The 24,930-nt window shown below is 33.1% G+C and overlaps 2 protein-coding genes across 2 annotated transcripts; one reads left to right on the plus strand and one right to left on the minus strand.

Moving 5' to 3' along the window:
* Positions 1-5,096: 5,096 nt before the first annotated feature.
* LOC110789900 (anaphase-promoting complex subunit 13-like) lies at positions 5,097-8,809 on the plus strand. The gene is made up of 3 exons (XM_056836769.1): positions 5,097-5,252; positions 5,359-5,412; positions 8,497-8,809. The coding sequence occupies exons 1-3, from the start codon at positions 5,174-5,176 to the stop codon at positions 8,556-8,558; spliced, it is 195 nt and encodes a 64-aa protein (XP_056692747.1). The 5' UTR covers positions 5,097-5,173; the 3' UTR covers positions 8,559-8,809.
* Positions 8,810-9,927: 1,118 nt separating this feature from the next.
* On the minus strand, positions 9,928-15,711 carry LOC110789896 (sodium transporter HKT1-like). The gene is made up of 3 exons (XM_021994614.2): positions 14,450-15,711; positions 10,732-10,965; positions 9,928-10,286 (listed from the first exon to the last, which is right to left on the minus strand). The coding sequence occupies exons 1-3, from the start codon at positions 15,643-15,645 to the stop codon at positions 10,088-10,090; spliced, it is 1,629 nt and encodes a 542-aa protein (XP_021850306.1). The 5' UTR covers positions 15,646-15,711; the 3' UTR covers positions 9,928-10,087.
* Positions 15,712-24,930: the final 9,219 nt, after the last annotated feature.

The following is a 24,930-nucleotide window of genomic DNA, read 5'->3' on the forward strand; positions in this document are numbered from 1 at the left end:
CATCAATGTTCCGGAGAAGGAACAATGCATGAAGCGTTCAAGCGAAGCTTCAAAAGGTGCCAACATAGAAGCTACAACATATGAGTTTATGTTTAGATTTTATGTAAGTATTTTAATAACGTTTATGCATAATATGGAACAAAAGGAACACGTGTGTTTTAATATGTTTGAGAAAATAGTTTTTGTAAATAAAATAAAGTTTTATAAAGGAAAATCTTTTGGAAAATAAATAAAACGATTTTGAGAAAATCAACATTGGATTCTGATTTATAATTCCTTGTTTTCCAAGAAAAGGTTTTTACTTGTTCCTAAAACTACTCCCACTATTTTCTCTAAAATTGAACGTGTTAAAAGTGGTTTGAAGAAGTCTCCCTGTTTCTCTCAATCAACGTGCACGTTACTGCTCCCAGTAACTGTTAGTGGCAGTTGAGGGGAACATGGGAAACTGACCAAGAAAGTTCTTCTATAAAAGAAAAATGTTTTTCATTTCTCAAATCACAACTAACAACGTGCAATATTTCTAAAGAACTTAAGAGTTTTTATAAAAGTCAGTTTGCAAAAGAGCGTGTTCCTAAAGTTCCTTTATTGTACATAAGCTTTATTAAATACTAGAGTTTTCATAATTCGAGTTGTAATTGTGGGGTTAAGGATCAAGTGATCCTTGAGTTTTGAGTGTAAGGGTTGAGTGATCCTTAAAGTGACTTAGAGTCAAGTCAGCGAGAGAGTGTGAAAGGAGCAAGCACAGTAATCAACGGGGATTGCTGTGAGGAACTCGTGTTCAAGTGGAACTCGAGTTATTGAGTGTGTTGTATTCGAGCGATTACGATATATAAAGGATTTTGAGGTTTTTGCTTCTTGATGAGGATCAAGAAGTTTCCTCAGTTTTCACATTCTTCGTCTTAATTTGTTAGTTGTTCCTTTAATTTCTAAATTCCGCAAAGGAACACCCTAAGTTCAACGAAACAATTCACCCCCCCTCTTGTCAGTGTTCCTACTGGAATATCAACTTCCTTTGTTCTCTTTTAAATGACAAAATTATTTATACACGTTTGTCAATGCACGCTTTCAAACATTAATATCGTCCATTATGGATAAGAAAAAATTATAAAAAGTTGATATTTAAATAATATTTATTGAGACAAATCTAAAAAGACCTAATTTTTTCTTATGTATAAATAATAAAAGGAAGTCAAATGAGCTTGTATGAACTGCGTTAAAAACCCAATTGTTTAAAGTAAATGAGAACGGAGGAAGTATCAGTTACATAACGGTAGCTACCAAACAAAATAGGGAAATAGGTAACAGGAAAAAGTACCATTTCTTTTTTGAAAAAAAGGAGTACCATTTCATTAAAAAAGTATCATTTCTTTTTTTTTAAATACCATTGTTCTATTATTTGCCTTTTATCTCTTTTGTCTTTTAGTTGTGTTATGCATTTGCTAACAAATAACGGTTAGCCGCATGGACTTCCTCCTAAGACGACACCTGCACATGCCTATCTATACCTCTATACCTAGTATTTAAAAACTAAAACCATATGTGATAATGAGACATGTGTCCTCACCTCATCAATCTCCCATTTTTTTTCTTTTTTTTCATAATTAAAATAGAAAACTAAAAGGACATCAATATTAATGTGTACTTGTATTAAAAGAAGGAAAGCCCAAAAGACTTCCCATAAAAAGAACCTAAAATACACAACTAAAAATAAATAATCAAAACTTAATGAGCTAACTTACATTGTTATTAATATTCCATAATAATAACAATAAACATTGGTATTTATGAGTTAATAGTCTTTAAAAAATATTGACACAAAATAAATCATAAGAAACTAAACACCTTCTTCATCAACCTCTCATCTTCCATTCACCCTCTTATAAATAATTTGACTAACAATCATTTTCGTTGTATCACTTACACAATCACTCTATATCATCATACCATTTTCAGAGGTAATGTGTGTTTTACTTTGTGTGTCTATTCTTTATTTATTTATTTTATGGCTAAGTTTGATTTTTCGTCAATGTATTATGATTATTTTATTAATTGTTTGTTTTTCTATTGACATCATAATATATATCACTATCGTTGATTGTTCCTTCTAAATGTTCTTAGACTAAATTATTAATAATCTTAAATATATAAATGTGGTTCTATTTAATTATATATTTATAATACCTAAAGTTATTGTATGTTGAGCAATACAAGTTCGTATAACACCTTAAAAATGCTCCCGTGCATTGCACGGGGCTCAAATGCTAGTTATATATATAACAAACCCATTTTTCTCTCCCCTCTAACCTCTAACCTCTCACCATTTTCTCTTTCATCAAATCCCATTTTTGGCCATCTTTTTTTTACCAAAATACCCTCATTTTACAATTTAATTTCCTACCATGTCCTACCTATATTCCATCCACCTACTCAATTATTATCATTGATTTCCCACCTATCTTATTTAATTCATTCACACCCCCAATTCATTCTCACCTTATTTTATGATTCTTTTAATAAAATATCTCACTTTCTTTTCTTTCTTTATTATTATTGTCTCCCTCTTTCATTTATTCTAAAAAGTAAAATCTCTTTCACCTAATTATATCAAGATTCCATTTTTCTTAATCTCCTCCCCGATTCCAATTGGGAAGAACATTACGCGAACGGAGAGAGTAGAAAGAAGGTGAACAGAGTAGAGAACATTTATAATTTAAATAAAATTTGCAAAACTGTTATAAGTTTAAATAAAAAATAAAGTGAAAATTAGGCGAATAGAACAAATGTACCCCTTTACGATCTGTCTTTTTCCGGTGCAATCTACTCGTGGCAAAAAAGAAAAGGCAAATTTTCTAAAGAGGACCTTTTATAACCCAAATTTTACGAGAAATGACATTTTTTAAATTTTTTTTGCGAAAGAACACCTTAATATAATTTTTTTTCCAAAGACAAACAAATGGTAGTTTCCGACATTGACTTGCACTTGTTGTGCACGTGTGCCTTAATCTCTGCCACATAGTCTCTTTCCCACACGACAAGTCTCTATGTTTTTTCGGAGGTGATACTCATATGGTGGTTGTCGACGGTTCCTCCACCCTTCCTGAACTCACTGCCCGCCTCTCCAAAACCGTCCTCAACGGCCACCCTTTTACGCTCAAATACTAGCTTCCTAATGAATTTGGGGTTGAATAATGATAACAATGTGGAAATATTGTTGCGGGTAGTAGTAATTTGAAGGAGATGAAAATGATTGCTTATGGAGGAGAGGGTAATAATAATGTGGGGAAAATGAGATGTCTGGGATTTCTACAGTAAGAGGACATGAAGTGGGGCGATGATGGAAAGATTGCAAATCAGGTGTTTTCGGACATGAGAGATCATACCATGGGGTAGAAAACAACAACAACATCAACAACAACTAATGGGGTGAGGCCGGTTAGCAAACTTAACGTGCAAGTCAATGCCGGAAACACTAATTCAATGTCGGAAACTACTATTTGTTTGTCTTTCGCAAAAAGTTTCACATTAAGGTGTGTCTTCACAAAACAAATTTACATTAAGGTTTGCCTTCACAACAAAATTAATAAAAGGTCCTTCCTTGCAAAATTTGGTTTTGCCAAAAGAAAAAGTTATTTCCTCCGTTTCAAAAAAAATTACAACATTCTGATTAACACGTTTGTCAAGACATAACTTAAACTTTAAATATCTTTAATTATATATATTTTTAAATGGACCGCTAAAAGCCGCCCCATATTACTCAAAACCGCCCTATTATTTTTCCTTATTTTCCATTAGTACCCTTACTTAATCTTACTTTCCAATTCTCTCACACCACCCCACCACCTCCGGCCACCATCTCCGGCCACTACCTCCGGCCACCACCATCACGTCGTAGGCGACAAAATGGCCGAGTCTTCACAAGAGTTTTTTTTTTGTTCGAATTTTTTTTTAGAAACTTATGCATTTTTAGCTTGTACCATGGTACAGGCTTATGAATTTTAAGTTTGTACCATGGTACAGACTTATGAGTTTTTAGCTTCGACCATGGTATTGACTTATGCAATTTAAGCTTGTACCATGGAAGGAGCTTAAAATTCATAAGCCCGTACCATGGAAGGAGCTAAAAAATCATAAGTCTCTATTTTTTTTTCCGATTACATTAAATCAAATGCAACAACAAATCAAAATCTTAAATAATATAGACTTATGAATATTTAGCTTGTACCATGGTATAGGCTTATGAATTTTTAGCTCCTTCCATGGCACAAGCTTAAAATGCATAAGTCAATACCATGGTCGAAGCTAAAAACTCATAAGTCTGTACCATGGTACAAGATTAAAATTCATAAGCCTGTACCATGGTACGAGCTAAAAATGCATAAGTTTCTAAAAAAAATTCCGGACAAAAAAAACTCTTGTGAAAACTCGGCCATTTTGTCGCCTACGACGTGATGGTAGTGGCCAGCGATGGTGGCCGGTGGTGGTGGCCGGTGGTGGTGGCCGGTGGTGGTGGTTATATTTGGACGGGTATATGGGTAAATGTTGAATGAGGGGGTAAATAAAGAAGGGTATATTGGTAAATAAATGGGGCGATTTTGAATAATATGGGGCGATAAATAGTAAGCCCATAATATTAAAAATTTAATATCATGAAAATATACAATGAAATCAATATACCTACATTTTACTTACACAAATTCTTATTTACAAGTGGTGTACCATAAATATTGTACACCAGAATAAAAGTTGACTCAAAATGCTTAAAAGTTGCCTTTATTTATGTAAAAGTTATCTATTTTTTAGTGATTAATTTTTTCATTGTAATAAAAATTATTTCTTCAAAATCACTAATAATTTATAAAATCAATCATTTTACCCTTTAAAATTTTTATCTATCAACATTTTTTAATAATATAAAAATTATGAAAAACTAGGTTAAAGTTACAAAAAAGTGCATAAAAGTTATCTTGGTATACAATAAATTTATTGTATAACTTATGCGCGCAAGAACTTTTGTTTTACTTATAACATTTGCATTTGCATTTGCATTTGCTTTTACTAAATCAGTAACAATTTATGGTAAAGTTATTAATGAATAGTGACAAAAGCGGTAAAGTTATTAAAGTTATTTATTTCCTCTTCACTGCAGCAAGCAGAAGCAGAAAGCATATCGAAAATGGCGGAGATATTGAGTTTAGGTATTCTCATTGATATTGTTGATGAAGATTGGATGAGAGATACTCTTCCGGATGATGGTAACAATCCATATTTCTCTCTCTTTCAACTAATTTTAGTAATTGTCTTCTTTCTTTTATATTTCTGATTTTTGCCCAATTTTTTTGGGGTTGAATTTTGTTTCAGAGATTGTCTTACCACCAATTGCAGTTGTTCGAACTGAAGATGCCGACGAACCCAGTAAAATCCTTCTTTCTCTCTCTGTCGTTCTTCAATTTGTTTGCATAATTACTAACTTGATTGATGATGGTGTTAATGAATTACGTCGTAATTTTAGTTAGATTGATGGGGTTTGTAGGAGATGAAATTCTTGGAGTTTTTTTGGGTGAATTGCTAAAATATGATGCTTTTATTAGAAGTTGCTATTCTATTGTTTCTGAATGGCAAATGCATCAAGGGTTTTAGTGGGGTTTTCTTTGATTAGGTTTTCAGCATGGTTTTCATGCGATTTTTGTATAATTGGGTTCATGAATTATGATGGTTCATTTTTATACTATTTAGCTTTACGTTTGTTAATAACAATTTGAGGTTTTGGAGTATAGTTTTAATTACAGATTTTTCGATTGATGATTAGGAATTTGTAATTGAGTTCTGGTGATACGATTGCTCAAGGTTGTCTGCTTGTGTATAATCCTAGATTTTGAGAGTGCTTTGTGAGAATGAGGAACTAAATGGATTCTTCTTTAGCTTTTTACATTTTCTGTTTCTAGGCTCCAGGATCCCTAATTCCCTACCGCCTCAGTGTTTTTTTTTTTACATTGAATGTAGGTTATTATAAATCTTTGTAATCAATAGTATCTCCTGAGGGAAGCTGATTAACTAGCTCAACTAGTTAATGCAATTGTGTAGTTTTATGCTTCGACATAATGCAAGTGTACATGTATATATCAAGAAGAAGAGTAGTGCAAGGAAGATATACTTAGTTTTTGAGACACTCACTTGCCTAGTTGCCTTGCATTATAGACTTGGTCTTTCTAGAGTAGGACCCTCAATAAGAGAGTTTCTAGAAAAAAAGAGGATAAATAAATGGGTTCCCTATGCATTCTGTGAGGTTGTGCATTGAATGTTTGACGGGTTATGGTGAAATTGGCAGAATTCTAAGGTTACAATAAAATCAGTGAATGAGTTTAACAAACATGTTAAAGTTAATTATGTTCCTTCATCAACATTAATGTCATTTATTAGCATCTGAGTGCATATATCTTAGGGGTAGAAATGGTTAACTTTTGCATCTGCCTGTGGCCTTTTCCCAGCTGTCAGGGTGGTTATGAAAGGAAATACCTGTGGTATATGAGTATATCTGTACATTGGATCTATGTATCGTCTATTACGGCATTTTTTTCCCATAAGCTTGTAAGCACAGCTATTAATGAGAAATTATTTTCTCAGAAATGGGATTTCCCCCCTCCCTCTAGTCACAGAAAGGTAAGTGCTAGGTCGTAATATCACATCCACATGCACTGCAATGAATGGCCTATTGACCAGATGAGTAGTTCTTATCATATAATGACCAATCTTAGCGTGATGATGCTTGGTATTGGAGCTTAGACAACCTGCTTGTGGAAGGCATCTTTGGAAGAATTTAAATATCAAAAGGTCTTGTGCGCACAAGGTATACTATAAATTTATTGTACACCAAGATAACTTTAACCTCTTTTTTTGTAACTTTAACCTAGTTTTGATTGACTTTTATATTAGTAAAAAAAAATTGATAGATAAATATTTTAAAGGGTTAAATAATTAATTTTATACATTATTAGTTATTTTGAAGAAATAAGTTTTACTAAAATGAAAAAAATTTATCACTGAAAAATAGATAACTTTTACCTATATATGCTTAACTTTTAATCATTTTGAGTTAACTTTTACTCCGGTGTACAATATTATTGTACAACCATTGTAAATAAGAATTTGTGTTTAAATATTCTCTATTGTGTTTGTACTCCTTTTACCAGCAGGCTTTCATGGTTCAGTAAGAACATTTAAACTTTGGCCAAATTAGCCTATAACTATATTTCGGTACTGAGGTATAGGGATTGTTATTGCTCTCTGGAAGGGAATGCCAGTCAGAATTCTGATGTCTCATGTTAAGGTAGCAAATGCTTCTGAATGATGTTATAGAGATGGTTCTTTCTCTCTTGCCTCTGCGTTCTTTCAGCTTTGAGAGCTCAACAAGTCCCAGGCTGAGCTTTATATGCTTGTGAACTTAATGTTTCTAGTCTTTAGTGCTGAAATCTCAGTATATCAGGGTGAGAAAATTTATATGCTTGCGTCTGAACTTAATAGTTTTAGTCTTTAGTCTGAAACATCAAAATTTGCTCGCCGAACTTGGTTAAAAAAGTTTTGCTCATCCATTTACGATTAGATTCACACTTCCAATGACTCAATGGATGATTTGAGTAGCCGTAGGCCTGCTGTAGCACTAAGCCACCGACTCCTAACTCCGTGTGAGGTTGACTGCAAATATAACTCAGGAGGACTTCCTGTCTGTAGTTGGGGACTTGGTTCTTTTAACAATTGTCAGGAATTTGATAAAACAGTTATGTTGATCCCACTTACAACTGGATGCATTTCGGCATATATGTGATAATGTGATATGCCTGAGTGCACGTCCTTAAACATGGCCCGCCTACATATTTATCGTCTTGTCCATAAGCCTTTTGTCTGGATTCTTAATTGTGATTTACTGAATTACTCTTTCATTTAGTTTCATTGAGAGAAGGGGATGGGGGTGGGGGTCAGGCATGCCTTTCTTTTCTCCATGACGGTATTATGGCCAAGTTCAACAAGTCAGATTTGAAAATTGGGTTTCTGTTGCAACTATTTGAGCTAAGTTTTCTGCAAGAACTCAAGAAACGTGGGCTCTGTTTGGTAGGGTGTAAAACGTTTTCATGGAAAACGATTTTCCCCTTCCCAATCATTTTACGTTGTTTGGTTTGGCAAAGGATGAAAAACAATTTTCCATAACTCCTCCATCAAAGGTGGAAAAACCATTTCCATTTGAAAGGGAGGGAAATCACTTTTCCATCTTTCTTCCTTACCTCCCTCTCCTTTCTTCCCCTCAATCTTCACCGTCTTCTCCCATTTTCTTTCAAGGAACCAAACAAAGGAAAACTAGTTTGGAATTGTATTTTCCCTTGGAAAATATTTTCCATAGAAAATCATTTTGCACAGAAAACGTTTTACACCAAACGAAACAGAGCTTTAATCTTCCCTCTTCTTCCCTTACTTTGGCAACACTTCTGATTCTGTATGATTGAACAGGCGAAGAAACTCCTGCAGCTGATGGAGATACTTGGCATGACCTTGCTTTGGGTAGACAGTGATTGCAAATTCCAGGAAATTATGCCCTATTGAGCAGTGGAATCAAGATACGGTTATATTGAGAAGTTCATTCAGACGTAGATTATGTGAGCTAAGGAGTACTGCTGTTTATAACTGTGCTGGGAAAACAGCTTTTAAGTTTTAAAGTTACGGATTATCATCTGACGCCCTCTTTTGTTGTAAATAATTAATTCTGGCAATGGAATGACAATTATCGTGTTCTTAAAAGAGAGGTGGTTAGTCGTTTCCTTCATCTGATTTGGGCTTTATTAGTTGTTTCTGCTCTGTACTCTTATTTCAGTTAGTTGATTGCATTACTCAGCTCACTACAATCATGTGGTGTTGAATTGAACCACCAGAAAGCTGTATAACTTTCAATGATTTAGGTTATTCACGAGGTTGGGCTCATGGAGTCATGCGTGGACCTACATTCTATGGGATGGGTCAATTACTCCCCTACAAAATTTGGGATTTTTTTTCTTAGATTTTGTCTCTGTATAGTTCAAAATAAAACATCATGAATCGAATTTTGTAATGCCTCCAATCCATTTATGAAATCCAAAATTTGATTATACATACCATTTAGAAGAAGAGCAGAAATCGATTTTAACTAAATGAAAAATCATTTTTTGTACTATGTACTTCCGTACCTTTCTTTTATGGTAGTCTCGGTACGACCGTACGAGTGTCCGACGAGTGGTAGCCTGATAAGGGACTAAAGAGTTAACAGAAGAACACTTTATCAATCATGAATAAAAGGACCCATTATAGAACAACGGAAAATTGTACAACTTTATTTAATTGATTGCTTTCTATAGACTATAGTACTTACAAGTTACAACATGGACCATGGAATGAAACTGTATCTCTTACACTTCTCACGTTCTCCCTTCAGGCCACCAGCTTTGTCGACAAAACGCGAGGAATTTAGATTATCTTACGATATACTCCCTCCGTCCCGGAATACTTTACCTGTTTTCCTTATCGGGTCGTCCCTTAATACTTGACCTGTTTCTAAAAATGGAAATATTCTAACAATATTATATTATTTCTCACTCCACCCCTATTAACCCACCTACCCCCTACTTCATACAAAAATTAATTAAAAATTCAACCCCTACTTTCTCCCAATCCCACCTCTTAACCCACCTCCTACTAACTACATTAAAATAATACCCCACTATCAACTACTACCTATTAAATTAAATAAGTCAATTCAAGTCCCTTAAACTCTGTGCCGATCAAACCGGGTCGAGTATTCCGGGACGGAGGGAGTAACCATAAACAACTTTAATCTTATACAGAGTACTACCTATATCAGAGTGATTTTTAGAATACTTTTATAACGAAAATTAGTAACTCCACCCGATATTGTAATACATAGACCTATAACCGTTAAAATTAACGAGAATATTTTTTATGAGTAAGGAGTACGATATCGGGAGGTATTAAGAATTTTCCAGGAAAAATATATAGGACCTTATTACGTATTTCACATCAGATCATTACTTCATGTATGTACATTCATCGATTAAAGAAGTTTCCATGCTTTGCCTCCTTTCAAGTTAAACTTCTTGAGTCTTCCAAAAAGCATAACTATAATAAGAATGATTTTGCCTTCATCACTCCAACTCCCTGCAAATCCATACCATTTATTTACACAACTTGGATCAGCTTTCAATTGCTTGCCGCAGCTGTACCCTGTTGAGAACCCAACGTTTCCATATGCACTGCCAATTTATTCAAAATTAACAAGCTTCAGAATGTTGCTTTTACAAATTCTTATAACGGTTCATATGTCACTTATTTAACTGTCACACCACATATCATGTCACTCATTTCTTACTCACTTTGTATCCTATTAGGCAAGGTTTGACAGTTAAATACTTCCTCCATTCTTATTTACATGACACAATTGTACTTTCGACACTATTCACACATGTTCCTTTGACTTACTTTTGTGATTTATACATAAGAAAAAACATTGTCGTGTGGGATCTTATTAGATTCGTCTCAATAAATATTTTTTAAATATCAACTTTTTATAATTTTTTCTTATCCATAATAAAAGATATTAACGTTTGAAATCGTGCATTGGCAAACGTGCCTAAATAATTGTGTCATTTAAAAAAGAATAGAGGAAGTACGTTTAAGGAGACTAGTTGAAAAACTGACCTAATAAGTTCAAAGGCGATGTTAAAAACGTTGAAATTGAGGGGATCATCTTTCATGTTTCGCCTCTCAGTAATGCAAATGAGTATAGTGAAGATGGCAAGATAACTGAGTTGAGAGAAAATGAAATTCTTCACAATCTTTCTTTCCTTCTTTACTCCTTTCCATAGCATAATATGGGCAAATTCTCCTTGCTCTTCTTCTATTGGCAGAAATGAAGTATAAGGTGGAAGATACCTGTAATTGAATAAAAGGTCATCCCTTAAACAATGACTACAAAATAGTGTACTTCGTCGTACACGTACATAGAGTAGATACAAGTCGTACAACCGGTTGTACAATATGGCTTTTAAAATAAAGAAATCGTAAAGGAAATAATTTTTATTAAGTTTTTTGGTATAAATTAATAATCCAAGGAATAGGAATAGGAATATGGCTAGGATAGGTTTGTCTGTTAATTGTGATGACTAATGATAATGTGTTTAGTCTTGATGTAAGTCAATTAAATTAAAATAATCTAGCACTTGAAATATCATGAGAGGATCATGCATCATATAATTGAATCATTAGTTTTAATACCATTATTTAGGAAGTTAGACTAATATTCTCTCCACCTGGTGCATGTGATATGGTCTAAGTTTAATTGTTAATTTGAAATGCTCTGATTTGGTAGGGTCTAAATTGGTTTGGTTTGAATGTTTTCGCGTATTCCCTGTTAGAACAAGGTTGTATTTGGTCTGGATTTTTCTAGTCCCGCCTGATTCGCCTGATCTGTATTTTTTCTAATCTGATATAGTCCGATCAAGTACTAGCTCAAAGTAGAATAACATGAATAGAAAGTAGAATAACATGAATAGAAGAACATAAGTTTATACTACATAATTTATAGGAAATTGATGTAACACTATCTTAAAGTTTGGTGGTTTTGTGAATTGCTACCTTTTAGAAAGAAAATTATATTTTACTACCTTATGATTTTTGTTTGTTTGACTAACACTACCATTTGACGTTTTTCGTTAAACTTTTTCTGTCTTTCAACCCCACTACAACGGTTTTTTTAATATGGGAAAAGAACAAAACGGCAAATGAACATAGCTATTTAAAAGAACATAAGAAATACACGACGAAAAACATTAAGGGAAAACGTCATATTATAGTGTTAGTCAAACAAACCAAACTTACAAGGTAGTTAAATTTAAAAAAGTTTTTAAATGCAGCAATTCACAAAAACACCAAGCTTAAAAGTACATAGTGTTTCACAAAATTTCCTAATTTATATGATAGTGATATTTCAAGACATAACCTAGGCGGAGGCTACCTATATGATGAACTCGATCGAATATTATAATATTGATCAAGACTTAAGAATCAATGGAGAAAAAATTTAGTACTTAATTGATTGAATTGTATTAGGTCATAAAAACAAAGATTACATACTCTTAAAGAGTATTAAAATCTAACACAATCAAAATCATCAAAGGCCACTAAATATTTGGTTGGCCTCTAAAGATTCGAGGCGTTGCTGTGCCCCGCCTCATACCTCCATAGTTTTTTCGTTTTAATCTTGGTAGTGTAGCTTTTTAATTCTGTTGTTTTCTTGTTTCTTTGGAATTTTGTTCCTCTTATGCAACCAAAAAAAAACTAGACATGTAAAAAATCGACTCGATCTGAACCCGATCCAAAAATGTGGGTCTTGAACAAGATTTTGTGACCTGCAACCCGATTTCATCCGAATCCGATCAATCCGAAAGTAATGGGTTAAAATCCAACTGAACTCGTTTTGGACCCGACCGATTGAAAATCATTGTATTTATAGTAATAAATGAGATTATGAGAAAATTTAAGCATAATAAACACGTTGTTTTTACTACTGTTGTGTATAATATGATTTTAATTTGAATTATAAGATATCTTATGGTTGAATTTGTCTAAATATAAACTTGTGTATAGAATTTTTTAATTTGTGCCCATATTTTGTATATTTATCACCTAAATTAATGAAACTATAATGCGCATTTTAAAATCTCTCAACCCGTTGAATCAACCCAAACCCGAAAGTTCTGGGTCTTGAACAAGCATTTGTAATTAAACACGAGCCCGAAAGTGACCGACCCGATTCAACCCAAACCCGAAAATAATTTTTTTTACAACCCGACCCAACCGACCCGTTTAACAGGTCTATAATTAACCCTTTGAGAAATAAGGTCATAATAAAACGATCTTTTATCATCTGTCAAATTACTGACACTCAATTTAATACTGCGTATAACTTGATCTTCTACCTATCATGCATGCTATAACCGATTATTACAACTGGCAATTGAAAACCCTTACAAAAGGTCTTGTATGCACAAGGTGTACAATAAATTTATTGTACACCAACATAACTTTTACCTAGTTTTCTCTAACTTTTATGTAGTTTTCTCTAACTTTTATATTATTAAAAATTGAAGTTGATATATAAACATTTCAAAGGGTTAAATGATTAATTGTTACATTATTAGTAATTGTGAAGAAATATTTTTTATCAAATTGAAAAATTTTACCCTTTAAAAATTGTTAACTTTTACATATATATAAGGGTAACTTTTAATCATTTTACGTTAACTTTAACTTTGATGTACAATATTTATCGTACACCCCATGTAAATAAGAATTTGTGAAACCCTTAAGTTGGTCAATGGATAGTCCAATTCTTGAATTAACGGTTGTGAACGCATTGTAAAATAAGTAAATTTGGGATTTTATAAAATTCTTTTTCTTACTCCCCTAATTTATGTGTCAGCTTTAAGATGGGAAATAGAGGTCCGAGTACGTACTTGACCCTTAAATGACCCCCATGATTGAATTGGTTTTGTATATACGATGACTTGATTTGAATAAAACTCAAATTTGAAATGAACTGAACATAGATTTTAAAATATAAGAAAAACAATCATAGGTTAATAAGAGAATACGTGCGCATTTACAGAATTTGGAGAGACTTGACCATAGTACGTGCAAATTATTACTCGTAGTTTAAGAGTTTGTTCTGTATTATATTGACAGTTTTTAGTTTTGATTCTATAATCTTCAAATTTATACGAATTATAATTTAGGTTAAATTATGAACTCAGTATAATTTAGGTTAAACTATTTTTTATATATATATATTTTTTATGGTTTTCAATTTTTATTTTTTAGTTTCAAAAAAAAAAAAAAAATTGGAAACAAAAAACTATATCGAACAACCCTTAACATATTCGAAAATTAATTCAAGTTTTCTCCATTTTCTCAAAAACCGCAACGGTAACCGGATCATTTAACCGAACCACTTTTGTATATTTTTCACGATTTAGGTGTGCTACTCTTTATTTTTCAAGATTGTTTCTCGATTTTGTTTTTTTTATGAACACCCCTTACCCCTACCCAAGTCCACATGCCATATATACCGAACTTTTGCATCTCTACTTATCGGATATTCTAATAGAATAATTAGACTCCCATACGTAATAAATCATTTAAATCATTTATCCCATCGTACACAACAAATAATCTTTAACGCAAGACACGCAAACAATAAATTGCACATGCATGATTATGGCCATGTTAATAATACCACGTACAATAATACGTTAGTATAAAAAAAATTAATAAAGAAAAAACAAAGACTCGTACACAAGATAACATCATAACGACGAATGATTTACCGAAAAAAAAATAGAGAGGAAGAACGACTAACATCATAACGACGAAGACCACCAAGATAGCCGAGGCAATGGAGGAAAGATCAAGAATACTTTCACCAGTATGTCTTGAATTTATACATTGAAATAAAATTCCAATTATTTTTTGGTAAACATTTAGGCCATTTAATCCTTCAAAACCCCATTCCATTGCACAAAACAGTATAAATTGCACCATTATGAACCCAGAAACGGTCACAACTAAAAGCTTACAATGCTTGCTAGGAAGCAAGTGATGAAACCCTATCTCCGTCGAATTCCTCATTAAATACTCAGTCTCATCTTTCTTGACGAATTTCCCTAACACCCATATCGATAATCGAAGGAAAGAGGGAAACAATGTGTTCCCTAGTAGGATTTGAGGGATTAACATGATTAAAAGACCTGGATTTTGGGTAAATACTTGCATGTTTTCGTTTGTAGGGATGAATCCACAACTTGCAAAAGTTGAGACTATGGTGAAAGTTGAGAAAGTGAATGATTTTAGACCTTTTTTCTTAAGAACATTTTTCGCACTTGTAACAACATTCACGTATATTAACACCATTGAAATCCCTAATACATGAACTACGAGTAAGTAGGCGAAAACTATGTAACCTAAAACCCTAACAGACTTGGATTTTATGAGAAAATCTATTTCTGATTTTGTTTTCTCCATTGTTGTTGTTGTTGTTGTTGTTGGAGTTTCTTGAGGAATAATGATCCCTAACTCGAAGCTTTCGGGTGGAAGTGGAAGGCTAGCCACAGAGTTAACCCTACTTCTAGCTTTTAAAGGTGTGTATTTGAGCTTAGAGGCTGAAAAATGGAGACCTACCATGGAGGTAAAAACCTCTCCTCCTATGAACATTAAAATGGTGATAATTACGATTTGCGAATTCGAGAATACCTCCATTTCCATGGTAGACATACTTGAAACCGTTGTCGCAGAGACGGAGGTGAAGAACAAATCTAGATCTTTTGGGTTATAATTGTTATTATGGTTAGGGTTAAGACTTTTCAAAATGAAGAACCCTAAACTTGATACTAAAATGAAGTAGCTTACCTCAATGAAAAAATGTGTGACATGAGATATGATAAACTCATAAATTCTTGTGGATACCCAAATTATTGATGTAATTATGTAAATTAAACTTTGACATAAAAAGCTCTGAAAATGCTTATATTTTTCTACTAAAAAGTTAAATCTCAGCATTTTTAAAAATATTAATTTTGATCTAGTACTATGTTATTATGTAAGAAGATTTTGGTTTTGGGAGGAATTGTGTGGTATTGGACATTTTGTGGCCTATATATATATAAAGGGCAACATGGTATGTACCTTGTGTACGGATATCCATTAAAAATATTAATTAGATAATTCCAAAAATAAAATTAACAATTCAAGAATTGACTCCATGGAGAGGTTTTTCCATGATTAATTCATTATTAATATGGATTAATATAGTAATGAATTATACATCAAATAAATCCAAAATTCAATAAAATCATTGGTTACAAGTGGCTCCATTTATGGCCGGAGATCTCTGATGAAGCAACAAATGGAGTTCAGATTCATGAACATGGAGACTATAAATGAACTTCACTTTCCGATATATGATTATGTAGCGACAAACTCTTGAATAAACTGGTGTATAATATATAGATATTGTAAAAAAAAATACGGAGTGTATATGTTATTCTAAAAAGGTTCAAAAGTTATCTTGAAGTATACTACAAGAATTTATATCTTTAACGACAATCTAATTACGACGGGTCAAAAATTCCGTCGTAAAAGGCTTTTACGACGGGGCTAACACCCAAACAATGACGGGAATAACCGTCGCAAATGTCTTTTACGACGGGTTTACGATGGATTTACGACAGGATTTTCTATTAACGACGACCCCTTTTTATGACGGGTTCGCGACAGGAAATCCAGTCGTTAATCAATGATTATTGGCCTTTCGCGACGGGATTTCCCGTCGTTAATAGTACAATTTCTTGTAGTGATAATAAAAGTTTACCACCTGTTTTTTTTATTGATAAAATTGGTCTTTCTTTAATATGGAGTAAACAATATTTTAGTACAATAATTTAAGTTACTCCGTATCAAAATAAAAATTACATCAATAATCCAAAAAAAAAACAATTTAATTTTAAGAGTTATGGTGACAATATATATATTTTTATACATAACTCCCTCCCCACCATTTTTTTTTTGGTAATCAGATGATTTGGGGAAGTTTTAATAATTTTGTGTGTGTGTGATGACTAAGAGGAGCTATACGTGGAAGATATATGTATGTGCCATGGCGTTTTTGACTTTTTGTATGATCATGAAATTTTTATGTAGGTTAGAGGAAGATCCTATTGAACAAACAAATACACCTTATAACGTCTTACTATATTCGTTTTGAAATGATCTTTACATTTTTTATTTAGTCCATTTTACAATGTTATTTACATGCATTGTGCTTTATTCTATTTAAAATTTATTATCTTACCTCTCTTATCCCATAATTTTTACAATTTTCCACTTAAGTTCTCTTGATTCATTTTTGTTTCTTAGATCCACATTTTTTTTACACTTCTACCTCCTTATGTCCATATTTTATTATATTCACCCAACTTTTTACGTATGTTCCCTATTTTTTTTCTTAATATTTGTGCAAATAGTATCCGTAAAGATAATTTTACGTAGTATTTGTTAATCAATTTCATTTTTTTATAGCGGGTCTGATTCATTAGGATTCAGGGAAAATGATAAGGAAATCCCCACCTCGAAGAGCCTCAAACGGATCAAAGTTTGATCGGTTGATCCTATTACCTTGGAATCAGATAGAAGACCAATGCTATGTTTGGGAATAATAGCTTAAACGAAGCTGAAACTGATAAGTTGCCTAAAACTGATAAGGTGATAACTGAAACTGATACGTAGCTGAAACTTATAAGAGCATCCACAATGGTAAGCTAATTTGACAATTAGCTTATTATGCCACATAAGATTTCAAGCTATTTTATTGTCTAGCTAATTTGTGCCCCAATGGCTAGCAACTAGCTTGTTATTTAAATTTATTCCACTTGTCCACTTGTCAATTAATTATTTGGCAATTTTGAGAGCTAGTTGTCAAGCAAATTAGCTTGTTGGCAAAGCTAATTTGTTATTTTCACTCCAATGGTCTAGCTATTAGCTTGAAACTTTTATAAATTTCAAGCTAGTCCCTAGCTACCACCATTGGAGATGCTCTAAGCTACCTAATTACAACCATTGTTTGGTAAAAATAAATGTTTAATTAGCTGAAATTATTCGTTGAGTTATGAAATATGCATTGAATTGAGATTATATTTGTAAATTTTTTGATAGTTTACATATTTCCATACTCGTAAATCCTAATAATGATCTAGCTGAAAATCACTTTACATTTTTTTTTGTTGAGGGAATCACTTATTAATTGCACTTAAAATAGTTAAGTTATGTGCAATTAACTTACACTAATAACAATGAAATATAATTGTAGCATAATGATTTCTTGATTACTATGTTACACGACTTGTTTGGGTTCGAATCCTATCCAAAGGATGATAAATATTATTTTTTCCCCTTTTTTTTGTCTTTTACTGGTCCTTCGTTGATCATCTAAATTCTTTGTGTTTATTTTTTTTTCTTTTTCCTTCATCTCTTTTTATTTTTTTGCCTATGGTTCATGATTTTGCTTTTACAAAACCACAAAATAAAATAATAGTAATATTATATTCTTTTCAAAAAGATTTTGTACTTTTCATAAGATATATATTACTTCTACTAATGTATTTTTATACTTCACTTTTATAGACTTATAGTTGCATATTTCTTAGACTTATAGAGGCTTAATTATTTCCCTCATACGTATACAATAGCATAATGCCCCATAACCATTAAGAATGATGTTCCTTTTTTTGTTTATTAGTGTCTTTGTGTGCAATTATTGTAATAAAGTAATCTCCTTCAAAGAAAAACTCATTTTTTCCATTTTAAATTGATATCGCCGCAAGATATTGTTTAAATTCGGACTAGGTGTTGAGTTTTATTGTTATGAAAACCCCAAAAAAAATGTTCCTCAATCCTACATATATTTTACGGTTTTTTCATGAAATACCCTCGAGGTTTCATGTAATGCACCAAATACACCTGCGTGTTTCAAAATACATAATATACCCCTATTTAAACTTATTTGCACCAAATGCCCCTGAACTTAACGGAAGTCTAACGCCGTTAGTAATTAACCTCTAATTAATCTAATTAACCCCTTAATTAACCTAATTAAACCTAATTAACTCTAAACTATCCTAAACTAATCCTAATAACTACCTAACTACAACAAACACCAATCCACCATTGTCGTCCTAATACCATAACCACCGTACCTGCAAACACCTTCGCTGGCCCTTGCGTCACGTCGGCATACTCCGGCTCCCTCGCTTGACATGTCAGAGCCGCCGACGCACCTCACCGTCCCCTATTCTTGCTCCCTATTCATGAACCCATGCCTCCACAACCCAACCCAATTCTGTTAACTCTCCACGAAGTCTCTCATTTTTCATCTCTCCACCTTTACCCCATCACCATTAACACTAAATTACGTGTGGGCTTCGTCGAAGTCGAACGCCGTTGCTGCTAGTAGTGGAGGGAGTTGTGAGCTTTACTACGACAATGGTGGAGGATCTGGGCTTCGATTAAAGGACATCCATGGTTAACTACCATGGAATTGGCTTGAACGAATGAGAGGGGAAGGTATACATTACAAGAAATCAGATAACAAATCAAACCCAATTCTAATATGAAACCACACAACACCAATTTACAAGAACAAACCAAAATAAAATTAGAACATCCCAAATTAAACCGCCTTCAAAGTACCGCCGGGAACACAAATTTTGTTTTTCCATAATCCCATTATTTGTGCTTAATCATCGCAAATCATCACAAATCATCCCAAACACCAATTTTGTTTTTCCATAATCCCATTAATAGTATGGGGAAAGAGAAGAGAAGATGAAGGTTAGGGTTTGATCAATTAGGGGTTATGGTTTCTGGGTCTTCAGATTGGGCGTTGAGGGTAGAAATGAGCGAGCCGATCCACCATGCTTGGGCCCACATGAAGTAGCGTAGGTTGGTTTGCCGGCGGGGTTTACGGGGGACTTTTGATTAAGGGTGGTGGCGGTTGTGGGTAGAAATGAGCGAGTCGAACCACCACCGTCGCTGCCTCTGCTGCGGTTCCCCAGGTAGGTGGAGATGGGCGTGGAAGTTCGGTAGTGGTGGTGGTGGGAGGTCGGTAGTGGTGCCGCCGGTTGGGGTAGTGGTGTCGGGTTGGGATGCTGGAGAATGGTGGTGTTGAATTGAGTGATGGTGGGAAGGAGGAGGAAGAGATGCAAGGAGATGAAGTTAATTAGTTAATTGGGGGCTAATTAGTTAATTAGGAGTTAATTTTTTAATTAATTAGGTTTAATTAACAGATTTGGGGTTAATCACTAACGGCGTTAGACTTCCGTTAAGTTCAGGGGTATTTAGTGCAAATAAGTTTAAATAGGGGTATATTATGTATTTTGAAACACGCGGGTGTATTTGGTGCATTACGCGAAACCTCGAGGGTATTTCATGAAAAAACCGTATATTTTATTATGGTGTTTTTAATATTTCGACTACTTATCTCTCAACTTTAACCCCCTAAAAAGAGCAAATATGAGAAATTAGAAAGTAAATCATATATTTTTTTGACCCCCATTTATAAATTCCTGGATCCGCACCTACGCACTAGTGTCTCGTCATATTTGCATACTCGTATATATTCATTATACCATTGTAGAGTATTACTTATTTTAGCATCACATTTCATGAAAAGTTTTAGTTTATTGGCTAACGATTTATGGCCAAATTGTTGAGTATTACTTATTTTAGCATCACATTTCATGAAAAGTTTTAGTTTATTGGCTAATGATTTATGGCCAAATAAATATAATTATGTATCTTACTTTTACCTAACTATGTAGTTACATTGAATACTTACACAAATTCTTTTATACTAACGCAAAAGACAATGGAGGTGCTTTGCCTACGGCTGGTGATTTGAATTTGAGGACGCACATGAAAGACATACCGGGTAAAGGGAAAGTACCCTGCAGTAGCAAAGCGAAACTGATCAAGGTAAATGACTTTTATCCAACTTGTTGATTGTTAGGATTGAAAATGCCATTTTTTGCCATAAATGACCTATATCGACCCAAATGACCTATAGGTGTGCATAACGAACTTGAAATGAGTTTCATAAACATATAACTAAGCATATGAACCATAAATAAGGTTTATAATTTGAATATAAGTTTGTTTGTTGATAGTTGGGAAGGAAAATGCCATTTTTGGCCATAAATGACCAATATCGACCCAAATGACCTATAGGCGTGCATAATGAACTTGAAATGAGTTTAATAAACATATAACCTAGCATATGAACCATAAACAAGGTTTAGAATTCGAATATAAGTTCGTTTGTTGATAGTTGGGATCGAAAATGCCATTTTTGGCCATAAATGACCTATATCGACCCAAATGACCCATAAGCGTGCATAACGAACTACAAATGAGTCTTATAAACTTATAACTAAGAATACGAGCCATAAATAAGCGTCGAAAACCGGGAATGATACAATTTGGTCGGGGTTGGGTTTAAACAGATTTGAGAATCATATCGGTCATCTTCATGTCAAATCGGGTAAATCGTGTTCGAATGTAATGGGTCAATTTTCGCCGAATTTGGGTTCTTATCGGTTCGGGTTAATATCGTGTCGGGTTATTTATAATCATAATAGTAATATTTCACTAATAACAATAATAAGAATGATAATAATAAGAATAATAATAATATTAAGAAGAAGAATAATAATATAAGAATAATTATTTAATTATTAATTATTATTATTATTATTATTATTATTTATTTTTATTATTTATTATTTTTATTATTTATTATTTATTATTTACTATTATTATTATTATAAAAAATTAATCCATACGTAGTACTACATGTTAAAAATTACCAAGAAAATAGGTAAAATTATCCAAATATATAATAAATTTATTGTACATCGGACGCAATCTAGATTCTTTAGCATTTCCCATCCATAATTTCAATTTTATGACATTTTCTCTGTCTAATTTAAATTATATTCATATTGCCCAAATAATTGCCGAATTTTTATAAAATAATTAATTGATTGCCATATGTTTAGAAATCCAACCAATGATTTTCTAACTAATTTTTGACTTCTCTTAATTATCCAAATTAAACAACCAAAACGGACAAAAAGAAATGGAAAATGAAAAAAATGGCTTAATCAGTTCATGGCATGGCATATGCACAATACATATACCGTGTTCAACTCGTGTGTAGGGGGAGGTGGATGCGAACAATAACATGGGAAGTCAATCAATTATTAATTATTGCTCAATTATTTTCATTTTTAAATATTTATTATGGGATAATTTAACGTGGATAGACAAGGATATAGTTTTCAAATAGAAAAAAAAGCTTGATTTGGGCAATCATAGAAAGTACGGGATATATTCCTCAATTAACTCTTAAGAAGACATGAATGATCGGGCAATTAAGGGTGTGTTTTCGTTCTCCAATTAGGTCAAATCATGTTAAATAAGTTTCTCTCTCAACTGAAGACGGAAATAGGTGGGTTAGCCGTTAGCACACGAGTTGTCAGAGTCCAACATGACACAGGTCCGTTGTAAATCCGACAGGTCAGCATATAAGTTGTCACTTGTCAGAGCCCAACACAACACAAACCCATTGTAAACCCGACACGACGGGCAATGAGTTTTCCATGGACATCAATTAACACGACCCAAATACGACCACGGCAAGCCGACACATTTATTTTTAATAAATTAACTTAAATATTGTAAAATTATTAAGGGATCTTGTTGCGATGGCACGACCTGGCCCGACATAGCACGTAGGACTAGGGATGACAACGGGTAGGATCTGGACCGGATCCTCTAGGATCCAGATCCAGATCCGTTTTTTAGGCAAGGATCCAGATCCTACCCGGATTCGCTGGGTAATGAAATTGAGGATCCAGATCCAGATCCAGATCCAACGGATCCTAAGGATCCGGGTCCAAAACGGATCCAAAACGAATTTTCTTCAAACGACCCTAATTTTCGAGCAAATTTAAAAACCAAGCTGATTAAGAAAGCTAAGGGCCAGTTCGGTATCATTTTAGATTTTTAGTTTATAAAAAACCTAAACTGATTTTCGTTTTGTTTTTTATTTTTTCTAAATTTCCGCAAAACCAGTACTCTTGTAGGTAGTTCCAGATGCTATTTTCATTAATAAAAAAAATTGAAATATGAAGTATTGGATTAAGCAAAATAACAGATGGCCGCAAAATAGCAAATGATACATGACAATTGAAACATGGCGCACATAGTTGCATTCAACAAAGAGAAACATGTCGTCAACCATTTAAAGCTATTATTTTTTGTGGGATTTAAAACAAATAAGAACAGTATCACAATATCATAAAGAATACATGGCGATGAAGCGGCAATGGTGATAATAACATCGAAGATGAGCAACTTAATTTTATATATATATTTTTTTTAAAACGGGTAAACAGATCCGGATCCGGGTAATAACTTAGGACCCGATCCAGATCCATTTTTAAAATTGAGGATCCAGATCCTACCCGGATCCGTCGGGTCCAAAAAATGAGGATCCAAATCCGCTGAAAACGGATCTGGATCCACGGATCCGGGTCGGGTCCATTACTCACTGCCATTCCTACGTAGGACGGACCGTGCATGTGCCTCATTCATGAAAGAAAGGCACACACCCAACACGACACACCATTTTAGGTAAGACCCGTAGGGGGTAAGAGGCACACGAGCTTGTCATGTGGGCTTACACGTACGACTCATCATGTGCCTACCTCTGCTCTCAAGCAAACTCTCTTGCATGCATGCAAGCAGGTCCAATATATAAATTTCAACCTAGTCCTATAAGTTCCAATAAGAGGATAAGTTTGGAAGATATCAGGTGAAGATAACGAGCCCTAAGTTGTGTATGGAGAATATTCACCTAACAAAAAAAGAGGGTCGTTGTTTCACACCAAGGTTGTTCATCGGTTTGGTATCTATATATATAAAAAAGATATTCATGTGAAATATTGTTATATTCTTCTCAATTTGTAGTTTTAAGATAGAGTACCGACTTTTTGTTATATCTTTTCTCATTTACACTACTTTTAAATAATGATACTCCCTCCGTCCCAAATTAGTTGTTACACTTTCATTTTTCGGCCGTCCCAGATTAGTTGTTACACTTCTAAATTAGGAATGACCCCACAATTATTATATTATCTCTCTCTTCCCACTAAAGTTTTTTTTGTCCTTACACCCTATCTCATTCAATTAAAAAAATACCCCACTAACTCCTATCACATCTACTTTTTGAATAAAATAACAATTGATAACCAAACAAGCACTTATCATCTAAAACTTTGTGCAAAGGTAAGTGTAACAACTAATCTGGGACAGAGGGAGTAATTTATACAAAGTATTGATAAAGAATTACTCACTCCATTTCTTAATGTTCTTGTTTGGAATATTGCAACGGTTTAGAATTTAAAAGATTCTACTATATAATTTGTTCCTAGTATACTAACAAATTAAAACATAGATGCCGAGTCTTTATTAATTCATCTCAATCAGTGAATTTAAAATATTATTTTTTATAATTTTATGAATACGAATATATTGATGCCCAAAGATGTGTATTTATAAATGTGCATAGTTGAAATAGGAAAATTATTAAATGACGGAGGGAGTACTAGAGTAATACTTTTAAATATAACTAGTTTTTTTATTAATTAAAAAATTAGCCCTAATTTTCTTGTGATAAGAATGAAAAATAAAAATGTTGAAACTACAGTTGAGGATGAGTATGAAGTTTAAAACAAATTTAAAAATTGAAATGGGAATGGAAATGGGAATGCGAAGACATGATGGTTAAATAAAAATGAAACACAAGAAGAGAGGAAAAGGTGTGATAATTTTAAAAGCTAAAGAAAATAAAAAGTAAAAATAAAAGCGGGAGATGACACATGGCATCATAGTATGTAGATTATCATGTTTTAAAATATTAGGTCATACAAAGTATGAAGTGTCTTTTATAAATAATGGGTGCGTTCTATTCATCTGATTTTCACTTAACTTTTTTAAACTTATCTTATCTGAACTTTATTAGTACTTATCAAAATGTATTTTAGTTATGAATTGTACTTGGTTAACTTTTAATTTTTTCCTAAACTTATCTTATATGAACTTAACTAAACTTATTTTTTCTGAAATAAGTGGAAATAAGATGAACATAACAAAGCCTTAACAAAGTACTTTATCTGTTTTTATTTTAGGTTAAATAATTGCACTATTTTCTTCTATAATGTGCTTTCA

This window comes from Spinacia oleracea, chromosome 2 (assembly GCF_020520425.1).
Source record: "Spinacia oleracea cultivar Varoflay chromosome 2, BTI_SOV_V1, whole genome shotgun sequence".
Lineage (NCBI taxonomy): Eukaryota > Viridiplantae > Streptophyta > Magnoliopsida > Caryophyllales > Amaranthaceae > Spinacia > Spinacia oleracea.